The sequence below is a fragment of the Microtus pennsylvanicus genome, chromosome 1 (assembly GCF_037038515.1).
Source record: "Microtus pennsylvanicus isolate mMicPen1 chromosome 1, mMicPen1.hap1, whole genome shotgun sequence".
NCBI lineage: Eukaryota > Metazoa > Chordata > Mammalia > Rodentia > Cricetidae > Microtus > Microtus pennsylvanicus.
In genome coordinates this window covers 96,326,768-96,339,896 of record NC_134579.1, presented here as the reverse complement: position 1 = coordinate 96,339,896, position 13,129 = coordinate 96,326,768, and the positions used below count along the sequence as shown (strand labels likewise).

The 13,129-nt window shown below is 46.6% G+C and overlaps 1 protein-coding gene across 6 annotated transcripts in view; it reads right to left on the bottom strand.

Annotated features, from left to right (window-relative positions):
• The window catches only part of Mad1l1 (mitotic arrest deficient 1 like 1), a 322,152-nt gene that overhangs the window by 149,551 nt on the left and 159,472 nt on the right, over positions 1-13,129 (bottom strand). Inside the window, exon 1 of one of the 6 annotated variants that reach the window (XM_075974634.1) lies at positions 11,602-11,789. The exons of 4 other annotated variants lie outside the window; for them this stretch is intronic. In XM_075974634.1, the coding sequence (XP_075830749.1) occupies positions 11,602-11,625 (24 nt within the window). In that variant the 5' untranslated portion in view covers positions 11,626-11,789. One more of the 6 variants, XM_075974656.1, reaches the window with a different exon arrangement.

The window sequence follows — 13,129 nt, the reverse complement described above, 5'->3', positions numbered from 1 at the left end:
TGTTTTTGAAAGAACTAGGGGAGCTTTCTGCATGTCAAATGAACCAGGGAAAAGCACCGGAAAGGAGTCCGGCTCTGCAGTGATGAAGGGGTCACTGTGATGGGAAGACATGCCCGCCCTCCACACAAACTCACTGACACTGGAGTGGCAAGACACATACAGCACAGGCAGATCAAACTGCACAGAGAGACAGATGGACCCCTGGTACATGTCAGACTTCAACACTTCTCTATCTGAAACAGGCAGAAAATCAGTAAGGACACCACTGACCCAAACTGCGCCATCAATCACCTGGCCTGACAGTGACAGAGTGTGTCGTCCCCAGCAGCAGAACCCATGTCGCACCCAAGATTACAGGAAACACTTGCAGAGCAGTGCAATGGGGCCAGAAATGACATCACAGGAAATGGAGAAGAAAAGCATTTTTGGCCACCGAATTAAACTAGGCACTAGTTGCGGAAGAGTCAGGGGTAGAGGTTCCCAAATGCATAGAAATTAACAAACCAACAAACCACTTCTAATTAATGTACAGGAAAAGGAACGGCTCAGGAGAAACTCAACAATGGTTTGGAACAATAAGAAGACAATACAACTTTACCACAAGTTGTGGAACACAGCAGATGCTGGACTCACAGGAAACTTGTGGCTCTACAAGCGTGTTTTACAAAGGTCTAAAAAAAATCACCTTAGCTTCCAGGAGAGAAGCTGCAAAAAGGAACGTGAGACCAAAACAAACAGAAGGAAAGAATAAAAGCTAAAACAGAAATGAGAGGAAATCCATATAGAAACTAGGAAAAGCAAAATGAAGGCTGGATTGTTGGAACAATCCAGGAGAAAAGCTCAAAAAGTTTAGCTAAGGGCTGAGGGCTAGGGAGCTGGCTCAGTAGGCAAAGCACATGCTGCCCAAAGTAAAGACCTGACTTCAAATCCCCAGAGCTCACATAAAGCCAGACATTGTATGTAATCCCAGTGTTCCTACAGCAAGCTGGGAGGGGAAGATGGGAGGATCCCAGGACCTCCTGGACCAGCAGGCTGGAGTAGCGGCAGTGAAAAGGAGCTGCTGCCTCCAACAAAGCAGGAGGTGAGTAATACCCGAGATTGCCCTCTGGCCTCTCTGTGTGTGCTGTAGTGAATGCACACGTATGCTCACACACACATTATATACATACACACGCCAAAAGAGCCACACCCATGAGAACACTCAGGACTACCATAGGAAGCAGGTGCTGCTAGAGTTCACAATAGGCAAGCTTTACTTATTAAAACACAAATAAAAAAAATCACTATATTTCCCCTTTTTCTCTAAAATAAAAAGGCTATAACTAATATAAGAACAACTATATACAGTAAGTACAATAACTATATACAATATATGCAGGCAGTAATACATCAACAATGTGCAGCCCATTTGCATTTGGCGAATTTAAAGAAAATACTCCATATCTATCCTATCTTGATGAGTCCAAAGTCTTGTACCTAATTTACTTTTTAACATAACTTGCATTACCATCCAAAACTATCTTTTGATATCTTATACATTTTACACTTCTTTAATGAATTTCTTTTCTAAGTCTTATAAAACAAGGAAAATTATAATAATAACTAGCTAGTCTTCAACTCCCTCAGAGACCCAAGAAAGAAATAATATTAACTGAACAAGCAGAAAGTGCAAGCAAACAACTTCCAAATAATGTGATAAATGACAGAAACAGTTGGCTGCCTGGAATGACAGAAACAGTTGGCTGCCTGGACAGTCACCCAAAGTTCCTCTGCAATGTTGGAGCATCCATCTTCAGCCTAAAGGCCTAGAGTATTCAATGGACTTTTCTAGGAAGCAGGATTTTTGAAGGAGTGTCCCACCTTGTCTTGACAAAGTTTGGCTGTCCCTCTCTTTTGTGTCCTGCTTGTCCCCTAAGGACAGCATAGTGTAAGCAAGCAGTCAAGGCAGGAGCATTTTCTTGCCTGGTGGCTTACTTTTGCCCCAAAGAAAACAACACTATGTGGAATTTCTTCAATCCCCATTATCTTCTCATTGTCATTAAAAAAAAAAAAAGAACCTATGTTACTAAAACATCTTAAATGCCATATCCTGTAGATCTCTGAACTGTTTGAAGATGACCTGTCTATCTAAAAAAGTTCTTGTATGGATCCAGCTACCAAAACCCAATGAGGGAGGAACAGCACTTGGGCTCACCCAGGGCCTGCTCTTTCTTGATCCCAAATGTGAAACACAGAGCACAGTAGTGCTGTGACCAGGCCAGCTAGACATCCCTGTGGGGCTGAACCCGACAGTACCCCACCAGGCCATGGACTAATAAAACTGTTTAGTTTCTTGACCGAAACACACAGACTCCCACTGGATCTAAGTCTAATTGGTAACACCATAATCACAACACCCCAGCCTCTTGCTAAAGGTCTCAACGTCGCCAATAGGCTGCAGTCCTGGTGTGTCATGTCCCTCAACTTATGGGTACACTGTAACCAGTTCTATCCTCTGCTGCTTTCCTGGAAATACAACTGGCCTGACCAAGGATGTTTACATCAGCCAGTCCCTGGGTGGGGTCTGCCCTGTCCCTGCTTTTGGAGTGACTCCTGACAGGAGTTCAGCTTGACAGGCCAGCCTGTTTCTGTTAAGGAACTGAATTAGCCATAATGTGAAGCAACAGACGCATGAGGTCCCACTACATGGACCCTACTTGATAATTCCATAGGAGAGACCAGTTCCCCACAAACCTTCAGTAGACAAAAGCAGGGTCCTACATGGCGCTCTTACAGTCAGGAACTTCAGCATGCACCTGTAGTCCCAGCTACTCTAGGAGCTGAGCTAGGAGGATTACCTGAACCTAGCTTCGACAACTTAGCAGACACACTGCATCTTTAGGAGGAGAGAAGGATTATAGAGCACAAGAATAAAAGTTAATGTAAGCTATGTACTTTTAGTAACAAGGCAGTGATGGTGAGTTCCAATTACCAACTTTATTAAGGTCTCAAGGGGCTAGAGAGAAGCCTCAGTGGTTAGAGGTGTGCTGTTCTTACAGAGGGCCTGAGTTCCATTCCCAGCAACCACATCTGGCAGCTCCAAACTACCTGTAATTCCAGCTGCAGGGAATCCCATGCCTTTCATCTCTGCAGCCACCTGCACTCACATGCACATACTCACCCTCCCCACAAAAGGCACAAGCATACGCATTATTTTTATATTAATAAAAACAAGTGATGAAGGAAGAAAAATAAGGAGAGAGACAGAAAAGACACGAGGAGAGAGAGAGAGAGAGAGAGAGAGAGAGAGAGAGAGACGAATAGAGGAAAAGACAGAGAAAGACGTACCTGGGCATTTTTCTGGAACAGCTGTGGGTGGGCCAGTTGGTTTCTCCAGAGACGACTGACTACATCAGCCCCTGGGCTGTGATTCACCCACATGTGAACACTTTGCCGTCTATTACAGTTGCTACAGTCACAGGCTGCTCCCACCACCTGCTCCCACCACCAAGCCTTCCAACCATACCATAACAAACTGAAACCAAAGCACACCCTTTCTGCTTCTTGGCACAGCTATGAATTAACTAAATAATACATACTGGTTCACTAATTGTGACAAACGAATCAGAGCAAAGCAAGAGAGTAGGGACAACTTCAAAGTTCAAACATTAATAAATGTATATATAAACAGCAATAGGGTTCTGTGCTACACAGCTGCAATCTCAACTCAAAGGCGGAAGCATGAGAACCAGAAGTCCAAGGTTAGCTTTGGCTACATAAGAAGTTCGAGACCAACCTGAGCCATGTGTCCTGAATCTCCGAACATGTGTACACAACAGTTGGTATGTACATCGGTGTGTGTATATCTTCATATCATGTCAACATCCAGGAGCATACGGCTAAGGAATCAAGCAGGAACAAATGGCTCGAGGGTGCCGTAGGGAGAAAGGAATGTACTAATTTTTACTAGACTTTGATATTAACAGCCTATCTTCTCATCAGCAGTGGAGCCACTAAGAAGAATCACATAAAAGCACACCAGGTGACCAAGATAATGAGGAGAGAGAAAAACAGAAGGGAAAGTTTATTCTATGACAAAGTACAAAAACGGGGGGGGGGGGGTGGAAGCACAAACAAAAACACCAGTAAGATAGATAATTTAAATGCAAATGTGTTAAGCTGAGAACATAGCTCCACAGTAGAGCCCCTCTCAGAATCCCAGAGCAAGGAACAGACAGCCTTGCTCAACAGTAGAGGGGCTGGAGTATGGCTATAGTGGTAGAATGCCTGCCTAAAACCCCAGTGAGGGGCTGGGGTGTGGCTCAGTGGTAGAGCACCTGCCTAGAATCCCCCAGTGAGGGGCTGGGGTGTGGCTCAGTGGTAGAGCACCTGCCTAGAATCCCCCAGTGAGGGGCTGGGGTGTAGCTAAGTGGTAGAGCACTTACCTTTCATGTGTAAGACCTTCGGTTCTTTCTGATTCATTCACAAAGGAATAGATTTCTCATTACATAAAAGAAACTAAACTAAATATTTCAACTTAGAAAAACACTGCCTGTCTGAATAAAGAACACTAAACCTATACTCCACTTATAAGAGAATGTTTATAACCAAATAATGAAGTTTCAAACGGAAGTTGGAAGAGCAAAGGGTGCAGATATAAATATGGAAGCTGATGGCCTCTACAGAACTAATCACAGGAAGAATCCACAGGCACAGATGAATTCACAGGCAGAGAACGAAGACTACTTTCAATCAGCGTGTGCCTCCTAGAACAACATCTAAGGACACAGGATGCTAACTGACAAAGCTAACAGAAGACAGGCTGTCTACAAACAGTCAGACCACAGGAAGCTTCACTGGGGTACACAGAAGATCAACAGGGCAACTTGCCACTGACACAGGCATCTGCAGGTGACGACATCAGCAGCCGCAGGTCCACGACCGTGCAGAGGTGCTTCACGAACACACGCTACCAGGGGGCCGTGAAGCAGATTTCTTAAAAACGTTTCTTTCAGACAGAGTCTCACACTGTGCTTCAGGCAGGCCTCAAACTCACAGTAATCCTCCTGCTTCCATCTCCAGAGTGCTGGGATGATAAATGTATGCCACCTTTCTTAGCCACGCATCTTGATACATTTTAAAAGACTGATATCAATCAAAGCATAGTTTGAGGACAAGGAAGCTACAGTAGAATTAAATGATGCAAGAGATAAAAACTTAGCAAATAGATTTAAGTTAAGAAATCTATTTGTGAATAACCCAAACATGACAATGAAAATGGATAAATACTCCAAACTACAGTTTCAAGGTCCCCGAGGATCCACGTGTTGAAAGCCTGATGCCCACTGTGGTACTACTCAGAGCTATGAGAACATTTAGGAGGCAAGGCCAAGGGAAAGAAAGTGAGGTGCCTGGGGGCATGACCCTGAAGGAGACTGTGGGATCCCAGGCTCTTCCTTGCCATCTCTTGGCCTGGAGGTGAAGGACTTGGCCTCACTACATGGTTGGCCAGGATGTATGATCTGGCCACAGTGTAAAACCATAATTCAGTACAGCATAGAATTGCCAAATAAGCATTTTTTTCTTCAAAAGGATAATCTTGGCAACCTACTATCATGACGGAAGGCTGCTTAACACAATAAGGAAAATAAAATATATGAAGCATACAGCATGCAACTAAATTACAGCCTTAAGAGCAGACATCTAAAGAGAAGACAGAATAAGAACCAACCAGCTACATACACAACTCATATTCAAACACGAATTAATGCCACGGAAAGGAGGGAGCAATATGAAAAGCAAACGAGTAAAACAGAATAAATATTATAGAGAATTAATAAAGCCAAAAGTTGGCTCATTCAAATGACTAATAAAATTAATAAGCCCTTGGGTTGGGAGAGAGCTCAGCAGTTAAGAGTATATACTATGCACAGGACCCGAGTATGGTTCTTTGCATCAATATCGGGTGGCTCACATCTGCCTGCAACTACAGCTCCAGGGGCATCTGACACCGTCTCTGGCTTCTACAGGCACCTGCGCTCACATGTGCATACCCACAGAGATATTCACATAATAAAATAAAATCTCTTTAAAAAGTTAATAAACCCTTAATGTTTATTAATAAAGAAATAAAGATTAACAAGCAAGGGTGAGAGAGAAACAGTACACATCAGAATACTAATAGCACTGGGGGAGGAGCGCTGCAAAGGTAGCTCTGTGGGTAAAAGCACTGGCTGCTCTTGCAGAGGACCTGGGTCCAATGCCCAGCACCACACAGAGCCTCACAACCATATGTAACTCTGGTTCCTGGTTTTAAAAAAATAAATAAATAAATGCAGGTGTGGAGATGGCTCAATATGTAACACACTTGCTGCACAAGCAGAAGGACCTGAGTTAGGATCCCAAGCACTCATAAAAAAGCTGCATTGGTGAGAGACTGTCCGAAAACACAAGGTGGAAGCTGAAGAGATGGCTCAGTGGTGAAGAGCACCAGCAGGACCTGCTGAAGACCTGAGTTCAGTTCCCAGTACCTATGATGGAGAGCTCACAAACGCTTGTAACTCTAGTTCCAAAGGAGCCAATACCCTCTGCTGAACTCTGAAGGCATCTGAATGCATGTGATATACATGTATTATATACATATGTGAAAAAATCTTTTTGTATAGGTGGAGTGCAATTCAAGAAGATACCCTCTAGCATCTACATGCATACACACACATGCATACGAGGACACACATGCGAGTGCTCACACACAAAGAATAATTTTAAACTATTGAGGCTAGAGAGATGGCTCAGTGGGTAAAGGGCCTGTCATTCAAGCGTAAAGACAGAGCTCAGACCCCCAGCATCCACTTAAATCCATATAGCCACAAGAATCTGTGACTCCAGGGATGGGGAGGGAAGAGGCAAGCAGATGGCTGGAACTTACACGTCGACCAGTAGTTTACACACTGGTGTAGCCCAGCAGACCATTAAGAAGGAAGGAAGCACCAGTCTTACAGACTAGCCCAGAAAATCCACAGCACAAAACCTAATGGGAACCTAAAGGCCAGACTTTCCAGTCAGTGTTCATCCAGAACTGCAGCTGGATGGCTAAGCAAGTGCAGGGCTAAACTGCAATGCATAACCCGCAGGGGAGAAGCGCTTCGTCCTGGGCCACCTGTGCGGCTCCACATTTGAAAGGTCAGAAGCCAATCCACATTAACAGAATAAATGAGAAGTCATACAGTATCAATATTTGCAGGGAAAAAAATTGCTTAAAATTGATACCTATCCACCATGGAAACACAATACAGAAAAAAGCCTCTTGGGGCCGATGAGATGTCCCAGCAGGTAAAAGCGCTTGCTCTACAAAAGTGATGATGACCTGAGTTCCACCCTAGGTCCACGGTGGAAAGAGAGATCTAGCTGTCGTGAGTTTTCTGACCTCCACACTTCCACATGAATGCTGTGTGGTATGCACACCCCACACCCCCGCACATATACACACATGCATACAAGTAATGAATAAAACAAAGCAAATGTTCGAAGAGAACTTGAAAGGAGCCCCCTAGCACATGAAGGCTAGAGGGCCTGCTGACTGGCTGCATCTCCTCCCGAGGACAGCGTGAACTCTAACAGCTACACGCTGCCGGCTTAGCTGAGACTGGCAGGGAGGGGCACTCTGCCACTAACCCCTCTGTTCAAAGCGGCGCCGCTGAGCTTCTCAGAAGTGGAGCAAAGCAAGAAAAGAACCCGAAATATAAAGGCTGAGAAAGAAGGTGACATGAATTGCCAACACAAGACACAACTGCGAACAGATAATCCGGCTTAATCTACAAAGGATTACTAAAGCAAGTACGTTTAGCCATGCCACCGGACTGGAGCAAGATCATCAAGGATAAACAAACAGAGCCTGGTTCCACACCAAGGAAGGAGGAGCCGAGGTTCAAGGGCTCCCTGGGTGGTGGGGCAAGTGCAAGGCCATCATGAGTTAATGAGACTTTGACTCAAAATAAAGCACCAGAGGACTGGGGGGCTGCAGCTCACTGGTACAGTGCTTGCTGAGCAAGGCCCTAGGTTTGGTCCCCAGGCTCAGTCCCCACCCCTGCAGGAAAATGTATTCACTTGAAATTCCCACACTACAGCACAATCTATTAGATGTAAGATTTGATAAAAGGCATTGTGATGGTTAATCGTGACTGTCAGCTTGGCAGGAACTGGAATCAACGTGACTCCAGGTCTATAGGATATTCCCTGAACAGATAACTAAGTGGGAAGGCCCTCCCCCAGACTGGATGGTGCCTTCCAGCGGTGGTTCAATGTGATGGTTTGAATGAGAAACATCCCCCACAGGCTTCTGTTTTCGGACTTTTGGGCCACAGGTGGTGGAGCTGTTTGGGGAGGTTATGGAACCTTTAGAGGGTGTAGCCTTACTGGAGGAAGCATGTCACTGGAATTTTATAGCCTCACCCTACTTCCTGTGCTTGCTCTCTGCTTCCTGGATGTGGATGAAACTGTGATCAACTAACTACCTACTCCTGCTATCATTCCCTGACTTCCCCCTCTCCCCACAATGGACTCCCCTCTGGAATCATGAGCCAAAATAAACCTCTCTTTTCTAGCAAAAGAAAAGTAACTACTATACCCAAAGATAAGGAGTCTCAGAGAAAAGCTGTTGCTTTTTGCCTGCTCCCCTCTGCCTCTTGCTGGTGAGTGTATCTACTCTGCTGCTGCCTCCGATGCCTCTGCCACGTTTCATTAATGCCTGACTCAACCTTCCCAGGCCTCCATCACAGACTGAAGAAACAGCACTGGATCACTAGCTAGTGGCACTGTCTTCAGAAGGTGTCGAACTTTTAGGACTGTGGCCTCCTTAGCAGAAGAGGGTTGCTGAGGATTGGGGGTAGGTAGGTAGGAGGAAGGCAGAGTATGTAGGTGGTATCCACTTCTGGTTCTGTCCCATGCTCTCCACTCTGTCTGCCACTGTGACGTGACCAGCTGTGAGCTTCAGTCATCACGCACTCCTTGGCATGATGGGCTGTATCCACCGCAACATGAACCCAAATAAATCCTTCCTCCTTTAAGTTGCCTCGGCCAGGAATCTTGTCACAGGAACATAAAAGGAAATCACAGGGTAGGTAAAAATCACAACATGAACTGAAGGCACAGGTGGCAGCAAAGGCTTCTAAAGCAGGACACACATGCCCTGGAAATCATAGAAAAATCTGGAAGCAGATTAGAGCTCAGTAAAAATAAGAACATCAATGAAGAAAAAGAATGAAAAATGCCAGATTTGGGGGACAGGGGATATGTTTGCAATTACTTCTTTAACAAAAAGCTAGTGACCAAAATTTATCAAGAACCTTATGAATAATCAAATCAAATGGGGTCTGCTGTGTGTCATGTTCTGGGGAGTCATAAAGGAACCCCATTCTGAGGGAGGGGCCACCGGCCAGAGAAAATACTGTATCCAAGTCATGTTGGTGACGGCCTTCATTCCTGTTTCTGAGATAATACAAAAGCAGCTGAAGGGAGACAGGTCTCTTGTGGCTCACAGTCCAAGGATGCAGTTGCCACAGTGCACAGTGGGGAAGCCAAGGAAGCAGGAGGCTGAAGCAGCCGTTCTGACTGCATTCGCAGTCAGGAAGCAGAGGGAAAAGAAAGCACACTGAACAGTGCTGCTGCCCAGGGATTAACATGGGAGCGCCGCAAGAGCAGTGCACTTATGGGTACACAAACACACAGAAACCCTATGCCCAAGCCCTGGGCCAGAAAATTCACAGCAGCATTGCTCAATACTGCTGGATAGGAAGACACCCAAATGTCCACCATGAGAAGGCATAAGACACACATGGTACTCTCAGAGATCATTATGAAACGTCTGTGTCCAGCAGGGTCACTGTGCACAAAAGAAGCCAACCAACCATCACAGCTACGTGTGCAGGAATCCATGAAAATGAAATTCAAAACCAGGCAAAGCTAACAGTGAGGTTGGTACTGGGAGTAGCCAAGAGCCACAAGGTAGCAGAGACTAGTCACCTCGTGTCCTACAGGGGTCCACAGACACACTGACCTCGTCTACATTACTACATTTAGTGAGGAGTGATGTGGCCCATGGTCCTGAACTCACAGCAATGCTTTTTACATCAGCATCCTGAGGTCTGGGACTACAGCAGGCACTGCCAAGCTCCACTTCGTACTGGCTTTGGGGGAGCCTAGGCAGTTTGGACGCTCACCTTACTAAACCTGGATGGAGGTGGGCGGTCCTTGGACTTTCCACAGGTCAGGGAACCCTGATTGCTCTTCGAGCTGATGAGAGAGAGGGACTTGATCGGGGGAGGGGGAGGGAAATGGGAGGCGGTGGCGGGGAGGAGGCAGAAATCCTTAATAAATAAATAAATTTAAAAATAAAAAAATAAATGTGACGTCATAAGGGTAAACAAAAAAAAACATGAAACTTTTTACTTAGAAAGCTATATGTGGTCTTGAAAGTGCACTACATACCTGAAGACAGCTGAGTGGATGGCCTCCATCTGAGGCTCAAACACTGTCCCAACAGGAACCTCATGGGGGGGGGGGGGTGCTAAGGGAAAGGAGAAGGCAATGTGAGACCCCGCACGGGAAGATGGAAGGCAAGGATGATGAGCAGGGACCATGGTGTTGGGTTCATCTGAGAGCTGGGATCGTCACTAATAACAGAGGGACAAGGAAAGATGAAAAAGGGTGAGGGGTCTGAGAACAGAAAGCCCAGTTGTGACACTGCACTCTCAGGCCAGACTCGGCCTCACCATCTGCCAGATCCCTGGCAACAAATGATGCTTTAGATGTTGAAACAGGTCAAAAAAGGATGCTGAGGGAGTCTACAAGATGCAGCTGAGGCCACCAGGCCTTGCTGCGTCCAATCCAATCCTGTGTCCACAAGGCACCGACAATGAGAAAGAAGCCCAGAGATGCCAGGTGGGGCATAGAGAGAGTTGGTTGCCCTGCACCCCACCCTTAGCAGAAGCAGTGAGGGAAACAAGAGGCTATGCCCCCAGTGGTTGTTTGAACAAGGGGTGCAGACAAACGTCTCTGGGTACAAAAATGTTCACAGTCATCAAAGCTCATTAAATGTGGTTAATTGGGTGAGGCCAGTTCCACTGATGACGCGAGAACGAGAGGATAATTTTAGCGAAATGCAGTTCCATTAATTCCCATACAGTCTCTTGAACAAAGCGCTAACAAAGTGTTACCAAACGCATTTCTTGCTTCGATTCTTTCATGAGTAGATAAGGCTAATTTAGAATTAGCACACCACTCACTTAGGCCAATTAGAGCCGATTAAATAGGGCCCCTGGTCTGTTCCCATGCGTTGTGCTTCCTGGGTGGGCTAGGGCTGGGGAGTCAGAAATTCAACCCCTCCAACAATGCAGGAAGCTGTCAACACATGCTCACAGACACGTATCAGATGCTGCGTGGGGAGTGAGAAAACAGACTTCTGTTGGGTGTCCATCGGTCACCACACTCTGTAAGTGTGGACACGGACAGACAGCAGCCTTGCAGAATACCTGGTAGCCGGTCCTCAAGGCTGCCGGTCTTCCTTCGGCAGTTCCGAGTCTTCTCCCTGAACTGTGGTTAAGCCTCCTGATGTGGTCACCTCACCTGCCATTGAGCCAAGGGCATCATGTGCTGAGCCACCTTCGGGGTCACCAGCTTCCATAGAGACCCACTAGACACAGCCAACAGAGTCCACCCCCTTATCAGCCAGGCTTGTGGCTGCACAGTAAATGTGTCCGGCTTTCTGTGGGTAGCCGGAGGCTAACACAGCTACTCATAAGGCAGGGCAGGGTAAGAGTCTCTCCATGGGCTAGAAAACAGTGCAGACAGCACCACACACACCCAGTGACTCCCCGAGTCACTGCCTCTGACTACTTCCTGCCCAGCCCCCAGCTGGAGGGGACAGAAGAGGAGGAGGCCCTCAGCACTCTGTACTATGAGCCACAGCCCCCATGTTCCTGCAATTTCAACCTTCTGAGAAAAAGCTCTACAACACCTATTGTAGGAAGGAGTGGGAATCAATTGAGACTTCCCGAAGCAATCTTACTCTGGCTTCACACTGCTCTATTACAAACTCCATTTCATTTACGCTACTTGTATAATGCATTCCCAGCACCCACCCTGAGCCAGCCCTGTGCTTCCAAGCAGCGACTCCTTACACCAGTGCGGGTGACTCTGTGGGCAATGCATTAGAGCTGATCTTCCCGTGGTGACACCAACAGCTGCGAAGTGATGAAGCTGCAATGACTGTCCTATGGCAGGCTCCTCCCTCAGTGTCCTCAGAGAGAGGTGAGGAACAGGTCCGTGGTGACTGAGCAGAGAGATGGAGGGGCTAGGACAGCCTCAGGCTGTCCTACTCAAGCACATCGCACAGGGCGCAGGAGGAAGGCTAGAGGACATGGTCTGCAGCAACTGGATGCAGCTGATGCCATGGATGCCCAGCCTGGCTCCGCCAGCTTCAGACAGTCCCTGTTCCCCTCCAACCTTCTGTTTCTGCAACCAGTGAGGAAGAGACTGACTCGGACAACTTTGTAATTTTTCGGTTTTATGATGCTGAGCAGCTGGTTCAACAGGGGACATCACAGACAGCTGGGCACCTCAGAGTGTGGGCCAACATCACAACCTTGTCTTTACTCTGCGAAGGCCTGACTGCCTACCCAACCTAAGACTCCCCAAGCTGCATGGGTTCAAGCCCCACCCCTCCTGTAAAACTCCTCCCACTACTACTCTAACCTAGCTATTACTGCTGATGACCAGACCTCTAGCCATCTAAAGCACAAGTTCTTAACCTGTGGGCCATGACCCTTTTGGGGGATGAACAGCCTTTTTAGGAGAGTTGCATATCAGATATTTATATTACAATTTATCACAGCAGCAAAATTACAGTTATAAGTAACAATGGAAATAACTTTATGGTTGAGGCTCACTACACCATGAGGAACTGTATTAAAGATTAGGAAGGTTGAGAACCATTGATCTGGAGGGACTGGACCAAGTCAGTGTACTGTTCCCAGGTCCTCAGGCAAAACCTAGGGAACATTCTCGTGAACTCTTCTGGTACAAGCTGAGAAAGCAACACTGCAAACCCAAGTTGAGGGGCCTCCTTCAGCTGGCAAACAGCACACCAAGTGCA